Source organism: Genypterus blacodes, unplaced genomic scaffold, assembly GCF_046128005.1.
Source record: "Genypterus blacodes isolate CSIRO-AG114 ecotype Tasmania unplaced genomic scaffold, CSIRO-AGI_Gbla_v1 ptg000214l_1, whole genome shotgun sequence".
Lineage (NCBI taxonomy): Eukaryota > Metazoa > Chordata > Actinopteri > Ophidiiformes > Ophidiidae > Genypterus > Genypterus blacodes.
Window position 1 is genome coordinate 1,279,463 of NW_027467013.1, and position 23,003 is coordinate 1,302,465.

Consider the following 23,003-nt stretch of genomic DNA (forward strand, 5'->3'; position numbering starts at 1 on the left):
CGACGTCAGCCGAGCGTTTTAACAGCGAGCAGCAGCCGCACTTTTTGATGAATGACATTTCTCTCCGCTGCACGCAGGGAGGACGCACGGCTCGTCCTGAGCAGCCCGCAGCAGCAGCAGCATCAGCAGCAGCACCAGCAGCACCAGCAGAAGCCGCGGCAGACGCCCGGGTCCAGATTATTCTTTTTGCGTCTTGCGTGTATAAAACGCTTTAGAGCCTCATATTTACAGACAGTTGCAGAGTTGCATGAGGTTTTAGCTCGGACACAACTCATCGCTGCTCCAGCCGCCTGGACAAAAGTGTTGTTGTTGTTCCTCTTCTTCTTCTTCTTCTTTCCGCCCCCTCCTCATCCTCCTCCTCCTCCGCCTCCTCCTCCTCGCTATAGGCTTAATGATGGAGAGGATAAGAAAAGAGATGATATTGATGGAGAGGAGTCTGCACAGTCCCGTCGCGGGGAAGAGACTCACAGACACGCCGGGAAACTCAGTATTGGAGGCCCTGGAGAACTCCCAGCACAGCGGCCGGTTAAGCCCGAGAATAACTTCAGCTTCTCTGCATGGAAACCTGGGGGACATCCCGACCAAAGGCAAATTTGAGATCGACAGTCTGTTCGGAACGCATCACAACAGCGAGAATAACTCTGCGTCTGAAATCTCGTCTTCGGAAAACAGAAAGAAAATGAGTCTTTATTCCGAAGTTTCTCAAGAATCCGATATTAACAGCGATGTGGAGGTGGGATGTCCATCGCACCGCTCACCCAGCCAGCACAAGGAGAACAACAAAGGTAACATTTACTACTATAACACTATTTTATTATATTTTATTTCAATTTTATTTTTGAATAATTTTAAAATGAAAGTAAAAATATTATTAATATTACTACTACTATTATTTCATTATTTGTATTATATTATTTTGTATTATATTATTTTAATTATTTAATTACATTATTGTATATATTTTTGTATTTAATTGGACGTATATCTTTCTATCAGAGCCCATATGCATCATGTCTTCTCCTCTTCCTCAGGTTTCTCTGACAGTAATTCGGGCTCTAGCTCAAACTCCCTTTCCAACATGAACGGAAATTCGGCAGGAGGATCAAACAATTCCAATGCAGACCAGGTCAGACGGTACCGGACCGCGTTCACCCGGGAGCAGATCGGCCGGCTGGAGAAAGAGTTTTACAGGGAAAATTACGTTTCCAGGCCGAGAAGATGTGAACTCGCGGCAGCGCTCAACCTGCCGGAAACTACGATTAAGGTACAGAGTCATCTTTGATTCATTCTCGTGTCTGTTTTCTTAACGCGTGTTAATGCTGAACATAGAATATTAAATAGAAAATGTAAGCAAATATTTCAATAATACAAATACATATTTGAGTCCTATAAATATACAAAAGCACCTGTCCTACAGATGAATAGTCTACAAGCTGCAGTAATTCATCTTATTTACATTTTAGGCTGAAGTGTAGTGATTTAATTGGAGCTTTGGTCAATAACAACATTTTTTTTTTTACAAATGTATTCAGTATGATTATTTACAAAAAATATATTAATGTAATGTATTGATTGTTTAAAAATGAACTGCAAATGTAAATGTGGAACAACTGCTTTAAAAAAAACGGGGGGGAAAAAGAAAGAAAAAAATTAGTAAGAGTGTATTTGGTCATTGAATGCAGCATCGTGTCTCTGCTCGCCTGTGGTGTTCAGTAAGAAAATGTTTGAATTGAACGCGGGGTCGAGTGGGTGTGTGCTTCATGTGCACACACTAATTACCTGCAGAGGTGTGTGTTTATGTGTGTATGCATGCTGACCATGGGCCTTGTTTATGTGTGCAGGTGTGGTTCCAGAACAGAAGGATGAAGGATAAGCGGCAGCGCTTGGCGATGTCGTGGCCTCATCCGGCGGATCCCAGCTTCTACACTTACATGATGACGCACGCGGCAGCTACCGGAAGTCTACCGTACCCTTTCCACTCTCACATGCCTCTGCACTACTACCCGCACGTAGGGGTCACCGCGGCCGCAGCAGCCGCCGCCGCCTCGGGCGCCGCCTCGTCACCTTTCGCCACTTCCATTCGGCCCCTCGACACCTTCCGCGCACTGTCCCACCCGTACTCACGGCCGGAGCTCCTGTGCAGCTTCAGGCACCCGGGACTCTACCAGTCACCCGCAGGCCTGAACAGCTCGGCGGCGGCATCGGCGGCGGCGGCAGCGGCAGCGGCAGCGGCGGCTGCGGTGAGCGCCCCGTCCTCCGGGCCCTGCTCGTGTCTCAGCTGCCACAGCAGCCAGGCGGCCAGCGTGCTGGGCGCCAGGAGCGCCGGAGCGGACTTCACCTGCACAGCTTCCGGGCAAAGATCCGAGAGCGGATTCCTGCCTTATTCCGCCGCCGTGCTCAGCAAGACCTCAGTCCCGTCACCTGACCCGCGAGAGGACGCGTCACTCAACAGATAACTCAGCGTCCCGTCCAGTCTGCTTCCAATAGCACCGAGGGTAAAGCATCCCAGAATTAGGCTGCATTCGAAACCCAAACACACATACACACCCACACCCACAGACAATTTTACATCTTAGCCCAAAAGACTAAATGAGCACACACATCCACACACACGTACACACACGGCACCAATAAGTCTGGATTCACATCTAAAATAGGTTTGTGTAGTTGCTCCTGTGTTGTGCCAGTTGAAAGCATATTTCAGTGAGCTGAGCTGGGGGGAGAAGAGTGTGTATCCACCACCCTCACCTCACCTAACATGTCACTCCAAATTAACTTAGGCTCCTTGTCACCTCTCCTACAAAGGCCCCTTCTTAACTAGAGAGGCCCCACAGCAATATCGATACACTGGAATCGATCCCAGCTCCATATTTATCTGGGTCAAATCTCAAACAATCAGAATAACAAAGCCAGCCTGAGCCATCTCGACTATAGAGGGGAGGGGATCTTTTTAAAGATAGGAGCGTCAGATAATGATGTCCCATATCCATTTAGATACTGTAGCACCAGCTCGCTTCCTCCACCCAGCAGCAGCAGATCTTTCTTCACTAAAGGCCTAATGGACTGGGAGATGTTTGGCAGCATTATAGCTTGTCCAGCACCCAGCCTCAGCTCCAGGGACGCGCCTAATCAGCTACAAGGTGCATCTCATTTTCCACCGCGCACACACACGTGTCAATTTTTATGTTAATAATGAGAGGATCATGACAAAAATTGCCAATCATGTACCTAGATGGAGCTCCTTTGAATGCGTGGCTGCAGGAAAGTTCCTCGTTTTGAGACCCGCTGTCAAGTGCTAACAACCCGCGGAGGGAAGTCATTAGACATACAAAAGAGCCGGAGCCAGCGGACATCCGGGGTACACAGAATGCTCAGTATATTAAGGGGTAATATTGGAGATATGGATGGTTCAAAAGTGTGATTTACAAAATATCTCAAGCCCTGAAATGTGTTTACTGATAAGAGAAAATACCTCCACACACACACATACACACACACTCACACACTGCAGTATAGCCTGTATGTTTTATTTACATTGCTGAACCTCATTATATCAAAGCCAGTATTTCCATAATCCCTGCAGGACCTCCTCACTCAGCACACACACACACACACACACACTCATACACACACACATACACTAACGGGACCCGGCAAGGCTTAAGTTCAGACCAAACAGCCTTTGCTTTACAATCTGTCTGCGCCTGTAAAAATTGGCTACGTGCTATTTAATTTGTTCCTGTTGGGACATCACCACCAATATGTTAATTATCTAACATGTCAACTGTAAATCGTCTGATAATTTAAATTTTTTTGGTTTGCAAATATCCTACTGATAGCTGACCGAATTCGATTTCTTGTGTGTGGATGGTTCGAGGCTATTTGAAACATTTTGATTTATTTATTATTCATTTATTTATTCTATGTGACTTGCTGAATGTTTTATTTATTTTAGTTTTTTTTATTTATTTGTTATTATGTTAAACCACTGGATGTAGACGCTCAATAGGACCATCACATGTAGCCTATAAACCAATTTGGAACTGTGAACTCGCAAAATAAACCCCACCCCCTAAAAATTCCTAATCTGTATTTCGTGCCAAAATTTAAGAGGAAATGAAGGTTTTTTTTTGAAAAAGAGGCTTTATACTGTAAAGGGCTGAAGAACGAGCACTGGAATCTAAACACTGAAAGTACTATTGGCCTTTTGTCCCCATAGGGTCTCTGTGATAACTCTATATCTCTGTATTTACAAATATCAATGACTGTATGAATTTAAATATTTTAACTTGAAAATAATGTGCAATATGAAATGTAAATCATGTTATTTATTGATCGTGTTTGTTCTTGGAAAATAATAAAAAAAAAACTTTACACAATCCTGACTCTTCACATTAAAAGCACCTAAATCCTCACCTTATCTAACTATTACCTGAAACAATGTTAATATCTGGATTTATCAGCGTGGAAAATACACAAATAATACATATTAATTTTCTATAAGGGGAAACTCAAACTATGCATCCATGTAAAGACGTCTGAGCCCATACTTGGTTGCCGTGACACCATTTCTATACCGGAAACGCTGCTTCACATTAATTAAAAAACGCGCGAGGTGGAAAAACAAGAGGGAATATGAGGCCCGCGTGCCATCACGGGTCATTCCGGCCCTATAATTTACCATTATTTTTACATTACCTCTAAATGATACAAGCTGATACTGTCGTTAATTGCGCTTGGTTAAAATATAGCCTCCACCAGAGCGGCCCCGGGGGACGCGAAGATAAGTTGCTTTTTTGAACGTCCCCATTAAAAGAAATAGGATTAGGGCAGCACATCCGGCCGTGATGTATCACCGTGTTTCCCTGCTCTTTACTAAAGCGAGGGCTGCACCCCGCACACAACAAAGGCGCCGAGATAGATGGAGGTGTGAAGAGATGAAGACAAGAAAAGGGCCAGAAAACACTAGCCACGATAACGCGATCAGCCCGGTGCAAGAGTGAGAGAAGAAGAAGAAGAAGAGGAAGGAGAGGAGAGGAGGGAGAAGGTGAAGAAGAAGGAGAAGGAGAGGAGGAGGAAGATGATGAAGAAGAAGGATTCATCATAAAGGCGCAGAGAGAGGAGCGTCTGTGTCTGTCACCTTCGCTGAATGCTTTTTGACAAGAGAATAAATCTTTGGCTTGTTTAATATATTTTATATTTTCTTTATTTCGGTGCTAATAGAAAACCCAAATTAAATGTCCAGCAGCGAGATAGAAATGCAAAGATCGATGATCCCGCTCCTACTGTCCAATCAGCCCTATTTAATTGACTGTATTTTCAGGGTAATTGAACTGCTTGTTGTAAATTGAGGATTTTATAGAAACGACATGAAAACTACATTTACTGACATTCATCGCATCTTTGACATTGATTATCTGATCAGCGCCGTGTCATGCTAACCTCCAATTCTTCATTACACACTGTTTATGAGCTGTTACGGAGCAACTTGCTTGTTCCAGAGTGATTGATTGCCTTATTAACGCGTGTTCTTGTAAGTGTGACCGGACTGATTACGATGCATATGTTTAGAATAATGTTTCATTTAGCTGACTGCGAGTAATGCAGGGTGACAGCTGCTGCGGGAGGACAAAAAACCCAAACTACAGGGAGCAAGCGGGGCCAAAACGCATTTAAGGTGGAACTGGAAGAAACAACACAGAGGAGGGAAAGGAGAGACACGCGTGGTCCAAACGCAAGACAACTGCACGATCAAAGTTCCGCGGGGACTCGAACGCAAAGCGAAACAGTGTAACACTTGTTTCCCTCCGAGCGTGTGTGTGTGTGTGTGTGTGTGTGTGTGTGTGTGTGTGTGTGTGTGTGTGTGTGTGTGTGTGTGTGTGTGTGTGTGTGTGTTTGTGTGTGTGTGTGTGTGTGTGTGTGTATGTGAGCGATGACTCCATCATAGCTCCTTCTTACAGCATATTGTCGTCACATTCACATTCAGAAACTACAGCGCATCATCTGATGCGCTGTAGTTTCTACCACTGACACACCAGCTGTTTCATCATTTGTCTGGCCAAATGCAAAAGCGCAGCCAAAGTCAATCAATTCTCATCAAAGATCCCGTCCCCCCACAACAATTGCCAAAAGGCACTCCGGCACTCTCTCCTGCAGGTTAACGGTGAGCAGCGTGTTGGTGGAGCAAAGTGAACCCTCTGCCCTGATGAGGAGATTTATGCAGCCATTACGCTTGTAAAGCATCTCTGCTCTGTTTGTCTCAAATCATTGCCTCTGTTCAAATGTTACTTTCATATATTACATGACATTAATTCAACTATAGCTCATTAAGACAGAATGAAATGGTTAAATTAACTTATCAACTCATAATGATGATGAATGGGGCATTAATTCAGATACAAGCTGGGCAATTTGCAATTTTGCGCGTTTTGATGGTTCTCAAATAACATTTAATATAGCGGGTCATCCCCTCAATCAATTACACGCGTGTATGAGTCAGTCGAATGGAAAATCCTTGTTTCATGCATATGTATTGAAACGTGTTCTCAATTATCTTGGGAAATTGCTTTTATTGGCTTAAAGACTGTTTCTTCCAGTGGCCATGTTCACGCTGTACACGGTTAAGGTGGTGCAATAAATAAACAGTCTTTTACTTTAAACATGTAACATGGATACATCATCTATATAATAAACAGTGGTGCTTAAGGGGGATTATTTAAATGATCATCTGAGACAACAAACGATATAAATAGATGCATTTATTCAAACAAAAATAGCATTTATTTTGCAGCATGTGGTTTGTATTCAAGCTTCTTCTTTATGACGTTTACCTTTAAAGGGTATTTATCAAAAAATCTAAGATTTGATTGCGTCAGTTGATAAAAGCGAGGAAAAGATCCCCCCTCAGGCACTTTATGGAGCCATTCAGACATACAGTATGAGCTCTTATTAAAAGGTAAAGAAGAAGAAGGAAGTGACTGAAATATGTATTTACAAAAGGGGTGGAATCTGAAGATGTTTCTGTTCATGTCCAGAGTGGATTTCTGTTCTGTTCCTCTGTCCCACTTTAATTATGACTGTGGACTCACTGAGGTTCACCTTGTCCATGTCTCAGTGGAATTAGTGTAAATGTGCAGCTCTGTGGGGGTTTAAAGTCACAGCTCTCCCTCCCATTAGCCCCACTGGCATCACTGCGGCACTGCCAAGCCACAAAGGGGATTTAAGGGCTAATTTAGATTTTTTTTAATCACAACTTTGATTATAACGACTCAACCTGAATTGTGAGAAAGTCATTATTCTATGGTTTTTATGGTGGAATCTGAACCCCAAGAGTATTTCATTTGCAATTCAAGAACACGAACATGAAAATTATTTTATTCCAAACATGTGTAAGAATATGGTAATTTTTGAAGCAATAACACAATTTTAAAAACAGGGTGTTTGAACGCTACAACTTCCATCTATACATTATTGACAACCAAGCACATTTAATAGGGCGATAAGGTCAAAAAGGAAGAATGAAGAATGGACAAATTTGATTGTTTTTGTGTTTGTTATTCATAAATTATGTCGTGGATCTAAAACACAAATCTGGTTATGGCAGATGCATGGCACACACAGCCATATTCCATAATGGCGTAAAACCATTCATTTCTCCAAATAAAGTTGGTTGCTCAGTCAGTCAGTCATGTTCTGATACACTTGAGTGGAGCTGCAGTTCAACAGCATTTTTTTTATTTTTCAAAGCAAAGCATAAAAACAAAGCAACAAAGCACAAATATTGGTCTTGCATTTATTTAGCATTTAATTTATTGCAGGAGATGTTCAAGTATCCAAGCAAATATCTGTTTTGGTTTATTTTGACAACATTTTGGAGAAATAATATCACTGCTGTTTTTGCTTTGTGTCCATTGAGCCATGAGTGTTACTGCTGCTTATTCTCTGGATTCAAGTGACTCTAGTGTTCTTGGTGAATGAGAAATAGACGGCAGTAGCTGATTGATAATAAATAAAGAACGTTTGTAAAAAAGGAAAGTTTGGTTAAATCAAATTGTGACACAACAACGGGAAGCAACTGTTCAAGAAGCCCATGTGGATGCGTTCAGGCACCGGCTCTTATAGGGTCATTAACTATCAACCCTATCAAACTAACACTTTATCTAATTATATAAATGTAAAATCATTCAAGTCATGTTCTCTATCAAGAAAAAATTATAATAACAATAATAATAATAATTGTAACCCAGTTTTTGTTAAATCAAATCTGCTACTTTCCCTTTCTCTCTCTCATTCTTTACATTTTGTCAACTGGAGGTTAAAATTGAAGCTATAAAGTATGTTCTATTATATTAGAGTAAAAGCGAGTGTAGATACAGTGCAGATTAGCATGAGCTTCATTAGTGTTTGTGTTAGTGTACAGAGGCAGATGGTTCTGGGACTCTATAATGAGTCTGAATATGTATAATGGAAACCTGGTGACCTGCTGGACCCAAACCTCCAGAAGGAAACGTGTCTGTCACTGATGGGACATTAAACTGGCCGAAGCTGTTTGCTTTCATCGTGAACTAGGAGAACATTAGAGCCTTTTTATGGTGATGTGTGGTGGACGTTCTGGTGTTGCTGCTGAGTCATTACCTGTAATCTGAAGCTGAGTCCATGTTTCTTGGGCCGGTCTGCACGTCTGCTTCACCTCCTGTCTGAAGCTGAGATTTTCCAATTCTGTGGTGTAAAGAACAGCAACACATTTAGCTTGCAGTTATGAGTTTGTGCCACACCCTCCTGCTTTTTATCACAATATTCAGTAATGTCCCAGATTTACACAATATTTTGATAAAGCCCCTCTAAAACTGATCCGTTTTCTGAAGCTATTCTTTGTATAAACCGCTTAAATTCAGCTTAAATGTAGAAGAAAGTGACTACATTTACCTGCACTCAGTACTATGATTATTTGGAAGTACAGTACATGCTCATGATTAAGATAATTAAATGTGTGTCACATATACACCAGGATATGATTGAGAACAGCATAAATCAGAGTATGCTCAGATCATCACCCATATATTCTCTATACACGCTTTTGCTGTATAGGCGAAGTACACACCTCTGAATGCATTACCTCTATGTGTGATCTCTCCTCATTCAGTACTTATTACTCATATTTGAGCTGTAATCACACTACAAGTGTTGTGTGACTTGAGGGAGGTGTGTTTGTCCAACCAAATGTATCTGTGGTAGACTATTTTAAATCCACAACTTCGCAAACAGAGAACTGAACCAACATCTTTGTGACAGTATCAACACAACCATTGATTCATTGGGTTCATTGATTGATAAGTTCTAAGCCTACTCAGTTGTTGCAACTCTTCATTTCTCCAACATCATCTCCTGACTTTGGTAGCTCTGGAACTTGTGTCTTAACTCAAAGGAACCCTGCAGATGTGCCATAACACTTAAAGAGCGATGCCACGTTAACATCAAATACAGCCCTCGCTCACTTTCATATATGCCGGGCTCAAAACTTATCAATCACACCTTTCGTAAGTTTCATAGTGAGAGGATTTATCTCAGTGCTATTATATTGGGCTGCGACTAATTGTACATGTGCTTCTATTGAAGTCACTGAGTGCAGAACAGGACTAAGCTGTCCTGTCCATGGCCTGATGCTTAATTGGCCTTTTTCCTTTACAAAAAAAACTAAAACTTTAAATTATCTACGTACCAGAAATGGTTCTTGTTCCTCCGTGAGCGCTTTGTCGAGATCACAAAGTGGCCCGCATTCATTAGTGTCCGTCGCTCTTGGCGTTCCTACAGGGTAAGAGAAGGTTTGTCTGAGGAGAAATGGAAAAGGACGCAACCTACAAACAGAGTGTGTGACCTTTAGCAGAGTCAAGGTTGCTTAAGTTAATTGTAGCACGTTTGTTAGAAGCTGAACTTAAACCTGGACCGTACCAACTCAGCATCCAACACAAATATGGCCAACTAAGTGCCTAACTAACCTAACTATGCTCTCTCATAACACAATTACACATATGAACTCACAATTAAACAATATTTCCAATACAAAATGTTTTAAGTAGCTTTATATAACGCTTATCTAAAGATGTGTTTACGTAATTAACCAGCAGCTGAGCTTTGAGTGGATCGCTTAGCAACCAATCAGAGTGACAGCAGTGTTAGCAGTTCACTAATTAGGTTCTAGATGATTTTTCTCGGCAACCACAGACACGTTATTATTCACTCTTCATCTTCATCTGTCCCTCTCTTCATCACCTTCAATGCAAACCTCGCCTTGAAGCTTCCCTCTCTTACAGCAGGACTGAGCTCACTGAGTGTATACGTTCACTGTGTAACTGTGTGGGCCTGTGACTGTACATGACTATGGACTTTGGTAATGAAACTTTGCTATACTACTAGTATTGTTACTACCAGTACTCACACTAATAGTGCAACAACAACAACAACAACAACTAATACTCCTATTTAATGGAGTCAAAATGGAAGTTAGGACTCGAAATGGAATGTTCTGTTCTTAGTTCCTCCCCTCACCACACACACACACTCTTGCACACACTCTTACCCACACACACCTTCACACACTCTCTCACACACCCCCCTCCTGTGTGCAGACAGTAGCAGTGCTGTTTCCCGGGACTCAGGCTGGTCTAAGAGTCCCGTTAAGGTAAAAAAAGCCCCTTTACTTCTGTGTGTCTGCACTCTGAGCTAACTCGTCGTCTCTCTCGTCTCGTCGCCGTCGAGACTAAACACTTGAAACTTGGTGTTCGGATGAGGAACTTGCAGGCTGCAGGGACGTTGGCGCCGCTAGCCACGTAGCCACTCCGCCGCGCTAGCTGCTAGTGAGCTAACGGGGAAGCTAACGGGTTTACTCTTTAACTTTGTACTGTTCAAAGCTCCAGGCGAGTTACAGCTACGGTCACCTTTGACCCCGGACTGTAACTAGGCTGCAAAGAAATACGGGTAACGACCACAAACGAGTTAGCAGCGTGAGTGTAAAGTTTGCTAACTTAGCGGGAGGAACTTGATAGGAGAGTTAAATGTCTGGATGCAACAAGATCGCGTTAGCCAAACACGACTGAACTGTGCAGTGACTGGAGTGGGAGAGAGTGTGTGTGCGTGTGTTTGTGTCGCTCTCTCTCTCTGTGTGAGTGTGTTTGACTGTAAGCTTACTGGCGCTCCTCTGATCAACAGGTGGTCAGTCCTCTGCAGTAACAGGAGCCATGGGGGCTGTGATCTCACGGTGGAGGGTCCGTATACCTTATTATGACCTCATCTCTCTCTCTCTCTCTCTCTCTCTCTCTCTCTCTCTCTCTCTCTCTCTCTCTCTCTCTCTCTCTCGCTCTCTCGTCATAATATGGGAAAATTAAATAAAAACTTTTCTCTAATGTATTTTCACAGTTTTAATTGTTTTAATTAATCTCGGATTTTGATTTCTTCATGTTTTCCCTCACAGGCTAAACCTTCCACTGTGGAGATATTGGAAGGAATCGATAAGGTACGTTAAGATGATCTTAAGTGTTGTGTTCTATAGGAGCAGAATAGTTTGATACAGATTTGTTTCCTCTTGTTGCCTTGGCGGGTTATGAAACACTGCGGTGCAATATGTCAACATAAGCAGTGAGAGGGTTGGTTCCTTGTCTAAACATATAGTGGCTTTACTGCTCTGGTAATATGATCGCCTGGATTTACATTAAGGACATGACAAGGACAGAGGACAGGACATTAAGAATTAGAAGCATGGAAACAGTTTGTGGGTCTTGAGAGATGAGTTAAGATTGTTTGTTGTGATTCACAGTATTAACCCTAAACATATTGGGCCTTAACACAACTTAAATGTATCCCTTACTCACTCACACACACACTGAGGGTGATATTCATATTTCATTTTGGGGAAACACCTTAAACCAGGGAGGCAGTGGCTCAGTGGGTAGTGCTTCCGCTTGGGAACCGGAGGGTCGCCGGTTCGAGCCCCTGCCGAGGTGCCCCTGAGCAAGGCACCGAACCCTCAATTGCTCCCCCCTCTGCGAAGGGTGGTAATGTAATGTAAGTCGCTTTGGATAAAAGCGTCTGCCAAATGATCGTAATGTAATGTAATGTAATGTAAACCCTGGAATCTGCCAGCGTGTCATTGGATCTATTTGCTATATTTGCCACAGTGTTGCGTCATTTCAAACAGCTTCCTCCCAGGCAGAGCTCTGGCTCTCTTGTTGTTTGGGCTCCAGTTCCTATGAACACAGGTGATCCTGAGACGGTTCATACGACCTCCGACCTCACCGGCTTGGTTTAAACGGCCGCTTCAGTCTCACAGAGGCAGCGTTTTCTCTCATGTTGTGTTTCTGTACGCCGAAGCTGAATAGGTCATGTAAATCCCTGGTGGGTTTCAGATATAGACTGGACTGGAGCTGTGCACAGGAAAGGACCAGAACTTAACCCTTTAAGGCCGACTGGACATAAGGCAGCCATGTTGTGCTTAGATAAGATAAGATAGAACTTTATTGTTGATGGAAATTGTTGTGCAACAGGAGTGTGTGTAGGACAGATCAATGTTTATCCCCATGGTGACTGATCGGACTCGGGGTCTTTCCCATACCTCCTCCAGTATGAGTCTATTTCCAGCAGGTGTCCTTGGCTGGAAAGTATTGCCTGTATGTATGCAGGCGACGCGTCCAGGCTTCTATGCGTTTCAACAGCGTCGGTATTAATAGCCAGCAGGATGAACTGTTCACGCCAGGCTTTTGTTGCTAGGAGCACATCTACTGCCCTTGTCTCTTAGAAGGACACACACACGCACGCACGCACGCACGCACACACACACACACACGCACACGCACACGCACACGCACACACACACACACACACACTCCTCAGTCAGGAGGAGGAGGAGCTCTGAACGCTTCGTCTCATTTGCTTGATTACACACAATTATGCTGTTGTGTGACTCCCTGGGTTTGAGATCAGCGTGTGCTTAGAATGACGCACTCTTATATGACACACACACACACACACACACACACACACACACACACACACACACACACACACACACTGAGGCCTCCAACTATATTTGGATGTATGGACCCTTTAAAGCAGCGGTGTTACACTTCCATCATTATACAGAGACAGATGAGTCGTGTTGGATGCAAAGTGGCAGTGAACTGTGTGTGTGTTTGTGTGTTTGTTGGTGCTGATACCGATATGCTGCACGCTGTCATAAACCCGAGGGTGAAGCCAGCATGTGTCTCCAGTGTGGAGGCGTGTCTGGACCCTCTCTGCAGCCTGATTGGCTCTCTGTAGGCGCGGGTCTTGATGTCTAAGCCCATCCGTCCTCCCTGCTCCCTGCACAATCCACGTCCGTTTACTAAATGAACTTTCACGCTTGACCTGCCGATGTCCGCCATCATTTATGATGAGTCGCAACTCTCTTTAGGTTTATGGAGGAGAGTAGAGCGGACGAAGCAGGGGGACGTTTACAACTCTAGTGTGTGTGTGTGTGTGTGTGTGTGTGTGTGTGTGTGTGTGTGTGTGTGTGTGTGTGTGTGTGTGTGTGTGTGTGTGTGTGTGTGTGTGTGTGTGTGTGTGTGTGTGTGTGTGTGTGTGTGTGTGTGTGCGTGTGCATCGTAGTTACACCTGGCTGTTTAGCCTGTGTGTGTGTGATGTATGTATCCTGTATGAACGTGTGCTTCTGTCTCGGCCTCCTCAGGATATCCAGACTCTGGAGGAATACAGCGAGAAGACTCAGCGTCAGTTGAAGGTGTGGCTGGGCCGCCTGCTGCTCTACTCCTCTCTGCTCTACCTGCTCACATGTGTGTTCGTGTACTTCTGTTACCTGCCCGAGCAGCTGATGGGCCGGCTGGTTCTGTCTGTGCCCTTCCTCATCTTCCCCTTACTGTAAGTAAACCCCCCGCCTCCTGATCCGTCACGTCTGGAGCAACTACACACTCTGGTTTACCCGTTTCTCTTCTCTCAGAGTTTGGCTTCTTCGGAAAATGCTTATCGTCCTGTTTTCAAGAAGATGCGAAAGAAACGGTAAGGGCGTTTCTGTTGTTAATGCATCCAGACGGTGCTGTAACGCTCATTCTTCATGTCTCTAACCTCATTTTCTACTAATGTTTTATTTCAGATGACAATTTGGAGGATCTTAAAGGGCAAAAAAGGAAAATAGTAAGTAACCTTGTATCAAACCTTGTGGAGGATTTGATATTTGTCGTCTGTGCGTTTCCTGCACGTTTCCCTTTAGAGCACCTGTGACACCAGGAGCGCGGCCCGCTGCTGCCAGCCTCCTGACGCTCGTAAAGCAAAGCTTGTGAGTTACGGCGTTCACGGCCGGACCGAGTCGCCCCAGAATGACTATAACAGAATGATGGCGCGTGTTAAATGCGAAATAAAGATACAAAAGACTCGCTAAGACTCACACTCACCACAGAGCCAGATTATAGATGGGACACTTTCAACACCAACGGATTCCTCCTCCCCTCGCACGTCTTCCTCCTCCTCCTCCTCCCAACTCTCTAATAACCCCCCTTGTAGATTCCTGCGCCTCCTCCATCCATACGTAAAGCAAACACGGCTACATTCCAACATTAAAGAGGGAAAAACATGATGTTTATGCTTATTTAACACAATTTCCTCTGACCCGTGCTTCTGCCCGGCTTTTGCGAAAAAGAAGGCGGCGGCTGTTCAGGTTTAGCTGCTTCTTGATGCCATCAGAAAACTGAAATATTTGCCGCCATGCGTGCACAAAGCGAACGCTGACAGCGCGTGGCTGGCAGTTTGAAACAATGGGCGCCAAGCATGTCAATTTTGATCTTTAAGACTTCGCCGTGAAACAATGAGTAGCGTCACTATTCACTATTTCAATAATTGCATTGTATTTCCCGCGTTGAGAAACCAAGAGGGCCGAGCAAATTATCTCTGAACATCAATCCCAGCAGCTTGAAGGAACTGCGACGCGACGCGACGACTGGAAGCTCACGTGTCAACGTCTGTGAGTGGCAGCAAGCCGGCGCGTCACCCACGGCAACACACAACTCGTAATTGTTGCATTAATTGCGCTTTAATTTGGTTGTCTTGGTTGTGTTTTTTTTTGTGAGCGCCGCGAGGAACGTGTTGGAAACAACGGTATCGCAACGCCGTTATCGATCCTCCTCAGTACACACACACACACGCTATCTGATTGGTACCGTGACTTTAAAGCACTTTGCTAATGTCATTTTAATTAATAACGTCGGGCGCTGGAAAGGAATGAATCTGAGGAATAGCTCTGTCATCCTCTGTCAAGTGTAATAACTTTCAATAATTAGGGCTGATGGATTTTCACACTCTTCATTATCGAAGTAGTGAATGTAATTATTCTTCATATTAAATGTGAATAATTAGATATGTTTGCTGATGTTGAATTTAAGGGGGGGGGGGCGGCGGCGTTCTCCTGCCTTCTCCCAGTCAAAGTCACGTCATCGTTGCTGCCTTCTATGATATCAAAGTTACCTGAGACGCTGATGTCTGAATGTGTCTCTGTCCTCTTTACAGCTGGAAGAAGTGATGGAAACGGAGACGTATAAGAACGCAAAGATGATCCTGGAGAGATTTGATCCTGAGTCCAAGAGAAGAGTTGTGAGTTCTGCCTTCTTTCTTCGTTTAGTTTGGAGATGTGAAGCTGTTTGGTGTCGTTGTGTTGCTTATGTAACTCTTATTTGTGTTTGAAGGAGCTGGAATCCACCGCGCTCGTATCTCAGATGACTCCCAAACCAGGACAAGGTAGCTCTAGAGTTGTCACAGCGACGGGTTCACACTCCAGGATGCTCCCGCTCTCCCTCTCCCGTCTCTTACCTCCTGTTTCCCCTCTCCAGATCTCCGCCAGCGTCACGTCGGCCAGAGGATCCCCCCGGCGGCGGCGGCCCACCTCCCTGGCGGCGGTGGCGGCGTCCTCCCTTCTCGCACTCCGCTCGCCTCGGGGCCCACCTACCCCGGCCGAACTTCCCACTCTGCTCCTGGCGGACCCCCAGAGAGGGGCCTGTCTGCCGCCGCAGCTCAGCAGAGCTTGATGAGGAAGCCCGTGACCCCTGGAACACCTGTTCCTGGAGCCGGTGAGCTACCTGCACACAGGGGGACCACATCATAATGTGCTCCATTAAGGTGTGATTTACTCTTCCCCGCCTCGCCGTCCCCGCTCGCTCAAGGCTCTGCGGTGTGTGTGTGTGTGTGTGTGTGCTGTCAGCCAGGGGTGGTGTGTGTTGTCGTTGTAATGTATAATTGGATGATAGGAATGTAGTTTTGTGGAAGTTTAAAACCTTTCTTTAGCGGTTTTGATCTTCGGCAGGAACGTCAACTCCCGAAAGCGACAGAATCTCTGCAGAGGAAGACGGACATCTGTGGAATGAGGAAGTTTAGCATATTCCCTATAAATTACATCCGGACTTTTGAGCGTTCAATATAAGATGCAAATAGGAGCGAGCGGTAAAGGAAACGCCGCACCTGGAGGAAGCAGCGCGGCGTAATTGCCATGCGGAATACCAACTGTGAGGCGAGATCACGTTAACTATGATTAATTAGCCGCGCGCGCATTTGTTCTCAGGGGCGACGGCGGAGGAATGCGGCTAAATGTCTTTTAATGCGCGGCGAAATTACCTTTGGCATCGGGCGCGCCGCCGCACAAATGGCTTACATGACTTGATGTTATCACCTGCATCCGCTGGAAAATTGGAAGTGAAAAGCAATTTGACACAAAGAGTCACCGCAGAGTTTCCATATGTTGGTAAATTAATAAGCAGCAGGAAGCCCAGGCTCTGCCAAGTCTCACAGAAATGACCAGTCATCTTCCTATGATTGCTCTTGATGTTGGATTATATTAATTACGACTCACCGACACAGCGGGGGACCTGGACGTGCTCTGCAAGCGAGATCCGCTTCCCCGAGTCATTATGAATAAAGGGGGAGCCAGGTTTTTTGGGGGCTGAGATTCATCACGGCTCCGGCGCCTCACTGTGAATCTCCTCCTCCTCCTCCTCCTCCTTCTACCTCCTGTTTACCGCCATTTGTATTCCTTGGCTCTGGGGCGGCGTGCAGCTAACAGGCGTGTGTGTTGTGCTTTTTACAGGGACGCACCCCCCAGGCCCGCCCCTGGCCAGGCCCGTGTTCCCCCGGGAGAGAGGCACCATGGACCGGGTTATTGAGTATCTGGTGGGAGACGGCCCTCAAAACAGGTACGGCCACCTCGCACACGCAACAGAGCCTCACTTTGGAGCCCCGTCTCGACCAATCTGAGGCTCACGCAGCGCCCAGATTAAAGTCCGAATCATTCCCGGAGATTAGCAGCGATCTACTCAGACTTCTGTGACGTCTCTTGTTCCCCCCCTGCAGATACGCTCTCATATGTCAGCAGTGTGTGTCCCATAACGGCATGGCATTAAAGGAGGAATTCGAGTATGTCGGTAAGACTCGCACAAACACACACACACGCACACATGCACACACACACACACACACACACACACACACACACACACACACACACACACACACACACGCACACGCACACACACATGCACACACACACACTCTCTTCTTTGTCAGTCTCCATCAAACATGGCCTGCGTGCCTTCATTTGCCCTCTAGCGTTTGGCAGCACAGTATATCACGCCGCTCTTTAAACGCCTCCGCCACCACCGACCTCCGTAAGCAAAATCATAACAAGATTGAATATGCACGCCGCCGCCGCACATCAATCTGCCGCGTTTATGCATCTCGGGCATTTTCGCCATTGGTTTCGTATTCATGTATATTAATCTGCGTCTGTTAGGAAATGTGGCGGCGCCTCCAGTGACAAACTGAATATAAACGTGTGGACGCCGTGTTTTTATTTCTGTCGCCTAGCTTTCCGATGTGCGTATTGTTATTTCCTGAATCCGGCGAGAAAGATGAGGCCTCAGGCTCCCAGACTGCACGAGATGGCCGGCGAGCACAGGATGCTGCCTGAGACGCCCGCGCCGACGACCGACGCCAGCGCAGACGACGGCCACGCGACGTTAGGTAACAGCTCCAGATCTCAAACCCTACAGCGATAAACAAAGACCTGTAGATTTGACTTAAAGGAAAATGTCTCTTTAAATCTTAGAAGCCAGCAAGATGGCCGACAGCAGCGCCGAAGCAGACGCCCAAGAGCACGACGCTCCCGCCCCAGAATGCACCTCTGCGTCCGAAGAGCAAGCGACCCCAGAGTCCCTGGACCTCCCGTCTGACAAGTCAGACCTGGAGCAGGACGTGTCTGCCATGGAGGTGGAATAGAGGAGCGGGGGGAACGCCGCCTCGACTCCCAACCAACGCTGGACGTCACCTAAGCCAGCAGAGATCATGTTGAAAGTGACGTTCAAGCGTACAAGCAAGCCTTTTCTTTTCAGAATCGCTTTTATAGTCGTTTACAACAAAGAGGACTTAAACACAGAAGCGGCACAAACACACTGGTACTGTAATCTCTCTCTCTCACACACACACACACACACACACACACACACACACACACACACACACACACACACACACACACACACACACACACACACACACACACACACACACACACACGTTTACACAGCAGGTCAGAGGAAATCCGCCAAAAGCTTTCATGTCAGTCTTGAATGTTGTTTTTGAAGAGTTTCTTATTTCTTTCTCATTTCAATCTTTTTATTTGTGTTTTGACTGAACGTGTCGTATTATATTCTATCAGGTGAACGCAGAAATGCAAACTAAAGAAAACAGAATACATTTCTATTTACGGGGAAAAAATAAAGTATAGATTTGTTTCTGTAACACTGTAGCACAATGTTTACACAGCCATGTTACCATAGCAGCCAGGCTCGTATGCGTCTATGGCTCAGAAAAACGAGGAACGGAAATGAACCCGGGTGCCTTTTTACGCTGTCTCTATGTCCGAGTGTCTGTCTGTCTGTCTGTCTGTCTGTCTGTGTGATGAACTTATATACACGTTAGACAATAAAGCTATTTAATGAGTTCAGTTTGGAGTGACAGTGTGATAGAATGTCTGTTTGTGTCTGAATCATTTGAAATAAACGTTTTGAGAACATTAACGCGTCTCCTCATATTCATACTAACGTGCAAATGGAGTCCGATCTCATGCGTTTAAGCGTTAAGTGTGTGTTCGTCGTGTCAGTTATGGTGAATTGCTCCCCGTGTGGCGTTGAGGCGGGGGTCATGTTGAAACATTCCATTTTCATTAGCGGGCCAATTTTAGCTTGTGATGATTTGATTTTGTCTCATTGATCATGTGGGACGGTGTGAGATAATGGTGCTGACACAGAGCCTGACCACTCTTGATTGCTTGACCTCCGCTCATTTGCCACCAGAAAGTCATTGCAGCTCCACGCCAAAGTTGCCCTCGGCGCGTCACGTGACTTCACTCCCTCCTCCCCTTTTTTGTTTCCTCCCCTGAAGATACACCGTGAACTATCGGTGAGGTCAACATCCCCGCCGCTTCTATGGGTTTTGATAATGTATGTTTACAGAGACGTGACCTCCCGGGCTTTGTAATGCATCAATGTGACACCGGCAGTAACGCCTGATTCCACCGCATGCTGCTTGAGGTTTGACCTCTGACAAAGAGCCGAACAAGGGGAAAAAAATGGGACATCAATAGGACGATGTTTGGCCGTGGCACCGTCGGGAGGTTGCTCAGTATGCCACGTGTGTGTGTGCGTGTGTGTGTGTGTACATCATAGCGTGTAAAAGAACATCTCTGCGCACATGTGATGGATTGAAAATGTTTGAGTAATATGTTTGGTTGCACTGCTCACGTTTAAATCAATACGTTTCACTTGACAGTCAGTAGAATTATTGTGCGTTTTGGTTTTTTGAACCGAGCGAAGCAGCATTCCATCTTTTTTTTCTCTTGGCTGGCAGTTTTTGCTCAAATCAAAAGCGTATCATTTATGGAAGATTTCACACTCAGGACAGATGGAGTGATTACACTGAAACAGTTGGGAATGCTGTTAAATTGTGTTCTTTGCTTTTAAAAATCTATTGTTACTGCAGCGCTGCAAAACATTTGAGTGCTGAGATGATTTTTATTGGGTGGAAAGTTTAAGGCCTATTAAGGTTCAATCAATATGTGAGACGGCGTCGAGACTCCACGCCTATTCCACATCATACCGACCAATCAAAGCTATACTCTTTACATTACGGCCCAAACGGCAGAGAGGCTTCGGTGTCCGATTGTCCGCAGCCGTCACAGAATTCCATCTGCGGGCGCCGTCGCAGGAACGCTAATTAATTTCCAAGGATGACAAATGACACAGAAAGCGCCGGTGCCAAGGTAATTCTGAACAAGCGATGAAAATGTACAGCATGTTCCCCCCTGAGGTCCACAGTCCTTTTCATACTCATCTCTCACATGTGCATCGGAGGCCACTTGACTCAAATTTATACTGATCTTTTATATATACCCAGAAAAAATGGCAGATAAGAAACATAAGTGTTCTTGATATTGTGTTTTGTCATATCTAGCAGCACAAAGATTGAAATCCTGCGAAACAATTTTCTGAAGAAATGAAAGAGCGTGGCCTCCGTGAACCCTGGAGGAGAATAACCCCGCCGTGCGAGGCGGAATATGAAACGCAGCCACGGAATAAGTAAAATAGACAAGAGCGCCGGGCTTGTCACTTTTCCATTTGCTGCCCCCGGAGTGTGAGCACTTCACCATTCGCTTCATCTCAGTGAAGACCTTCATCGATATGCTCTATCTACAGTAGAGAATGCGAAAAGAGCAGCGAATCACACGGAGGTAATAAAGGAGGGAGTCTCTGCACATTTACAACGTTTCTGTCAATCACCAAATAGACTGCAACATAGGAAGACATAAATACGGTGGGAGGAGGCTGAGGATGAGTGTCACACAGGCAGTTAACATGGCGGGGGTATTAGACTTCACCACTGGCTCTTGACAACAGCATCATTACACAGTAATAAGAGCACAATCTCCTTCAGAGAAGCATTAAAATCAAATTAGATGATACAAGAGCTTTGGCTTGATGATGGGGCTCCCGAGCAGTGGATCTTCTGCTTATTAGATCGTCGCCGCTCGGGCTTGAATTACCACCCGACAAAGTTGAACAGCTTCTCACAAAAGGTCATCAGCCTCGGAGAAATGAGTTTTTAACATTCGACTCATTTGAAACCACCTCGCCCCAGATGGATGACTTCCATTTTTTCCACTTTCTATCTGTCAAATGGCGAAGGCGCGCTGGCGAATGCATGATGCCTGCAATAAAGCGCGGCAGTTTACAGCAGGAGTGACATTCAGGGATCAGGGAGCATTGTCGTTCTGTGTCCTATCTTGAACCCATTACACCACTGAGCAGTGACATCTGTTTGAGCGCTGATACAATATGACAATTATTACTGCAAACAATCTACTCTTGTGTCTTAATTATGTGCTGAACTCAGAGGACAGAAGAAGAAGAAGAAGAAGAAGGAGGAAGAGAGGAGGGAGAAGCCTGGAGCGATCATATAGGAACAGTAGTATGGAAATGTGCATAACGCCACAGGATTAGATAACTTAAAATTGATCTACTATCATATACTGAATTAGATTCCCACACAGTAATGGAATTTATCTGAGCGTTTCTTTCAGGGGGGCTTTTAATGCGTCTCTACATACATAATTTTCTACTTGAACATTGATATATTGATTAATTTAATGCAGTGTCGGCCCTTAGAATCAATAACAGGGTTTACTCAAATTTACAAGTCCCTTCAAATGCAGGATAACAAACAAATCAATTATAGTGCAGAGGCAAGTAACAAAATAGCCTCTTCTGTTTTAGTTTTCACGCTGTTTTACATATTTGCGAGCGGGGAGGAACGCCTGTTATTGTGAGGAGGGGAAACGGGGGAAAAGTGGAAATGGAAGGCCGAGGCAGCCCCGCTCCCGGTCCTACCTCATGTGGAAATCATACAAAGCATCCTGCAGGCAGCCGCTTCATTTTATAGCTTCATCTATTACCACACTGTCATTGTTAATTGTCTTCTTTTTACCTCTGCAGGATTCTCCAAATTGGTCCTATCGAATGTGACAGGAGGAAGAGCATTAAGCATCTGACAAGATGATATCTAAGTTCAATTTCCTACTCCTCACCTGATTTATACCTGCAGCAGATCATTTTCCTTTCTGTCATAAAGACCTCTATAAATCAGTGGTGCTTATGGAGGCACTACAGAACAGGGTCCCTGGATTTGTATCCCCTGTGTTTGCTATTAGGAAGCCATTACAGCCACATTTTCCTCCTTCAAACAAAAATGATCAAATCTAATACAGGCAAGATTAGGGAGATAAAGAGAGAAAGCGCTGGCAGAGCGTTTCAGCACAGTCCCCTATCTAAACAATATGCTCTAAACTCAATAAAAACAGGGCTTTTTCCTGGTGACACCATTATCCATCTGTTTGGACAAAATTGCTGTATCATGGTATAAATCTGCGATACAAGTGACATATCCTCTAAAATAAAAGGGAACATTAACTGCTCTATCTTCTAGAGGCCATGGGACTCGCTGGCTATAAGCTCAGTCAAGTGTGATGGCAGTTATACTGTGTTTTACTAGACTGCAGACAATTATACTTTGCTCCTCTCCCCTTAGAAGACAAACTGCCATGGCTTCAGCTGAAATGATTTCAAATAGATTTTCCAAAATGTCTGTCGCCAGATTGCTTCCATACATTATTTCACTTAAATGGAGAGAAAAAAAGAGGGAGCAAATCCACAAATCAATCACAACAGCCCACTTTACCAGATGGAAAGAAGAAGGCTTTCCGTGTGCGCGCGTGTGTGTGTGTGGGACCTGCATGAGGGACACCTATAGAACGTGCACAGGCTCTTCCACGTCCTTTCCATCTTAAAAAAAAAAAAAAGGACAATAAGCACATGCGCAGGGTGAAGTGGCGGTGCTGTACGAGTGGCATCATGGGTAATGAACTGATCCACTGT

General features: G+C 45.0%; 2 protein-coding genes across 4 annotated transcripts; both read left to right on the forward strand.

The window, feature by feature from the left end:
• Nucleotides 1-391: 391 nt before the first annotated feature.
• On the forward strand, nt 392-2,456 carry evx2 (even-skipped homeobox 2). Of its 2 annotated transcripts, none has more exons than XM_076170089.1 (3): nt 392-785; nt 999-1,264; nt 1,842-2,456. In XM_076170089.1, exons 1-3 carry the CDS (start codon nt 392-394, stop codon nt 2,454-2,456), a joined length of 1,275 nt encoding a protein of 424 aa, XP_076026204.1. The 2 variants fall into 2 exon arrangements, with proteins under 2 accessions (XP_076026204.1, XP_076026205.1); XM_076170090.1 differs by having other exon boundaries at nt 1,032-1,264.
• An 8,136-nt stretch (nt 2,457-10,592) lies between these two features.
• On the forward strand, nt 10,593-19,083 carry lnpa (limb and neural patterns a). Of its 2 annotated transcripts, none has more exons than XM_076170085.1 (13): nt 10,593-10,678; nt 11,206-11,261; nt 11,468-11,509; nt 13,715-13,902; nt 13,982-14,040; nt 14,135-14,175; nt 15,541-15,624; nt 15,717-15,768; nt 15,861-16,097; nt 17,108-17,213; nt 17,371-17,441; nt 17,884-18,039; nt 18,125-19,083. In XM_076170085.1, the coding sequence occupies exons 2-13, from the start codon at nt 11,235-11,237 to the stop codon at nt 18,292-18,294; spliced, it is 1,233 nt and encodes a 410-aa protein (XP_076026200.1). In that variant the 5' UTR covers nt 10,593-10,678; nt 11,206-11,234; the 3' UTR covers nt 18,295-19,083. The 2 variants fall into 2 exon arrangements, with proteins under 2 accessions (XP_076026200.1, XP_076026201.1); XM_076170086.1 differs by lacking the exon at nt 10,593-10,678 and adding an exon at nt 10,783-11,000.
• The last annotated feature ends 3,920 nt before the right edge of the window (nt 19,084-23,003 follow it).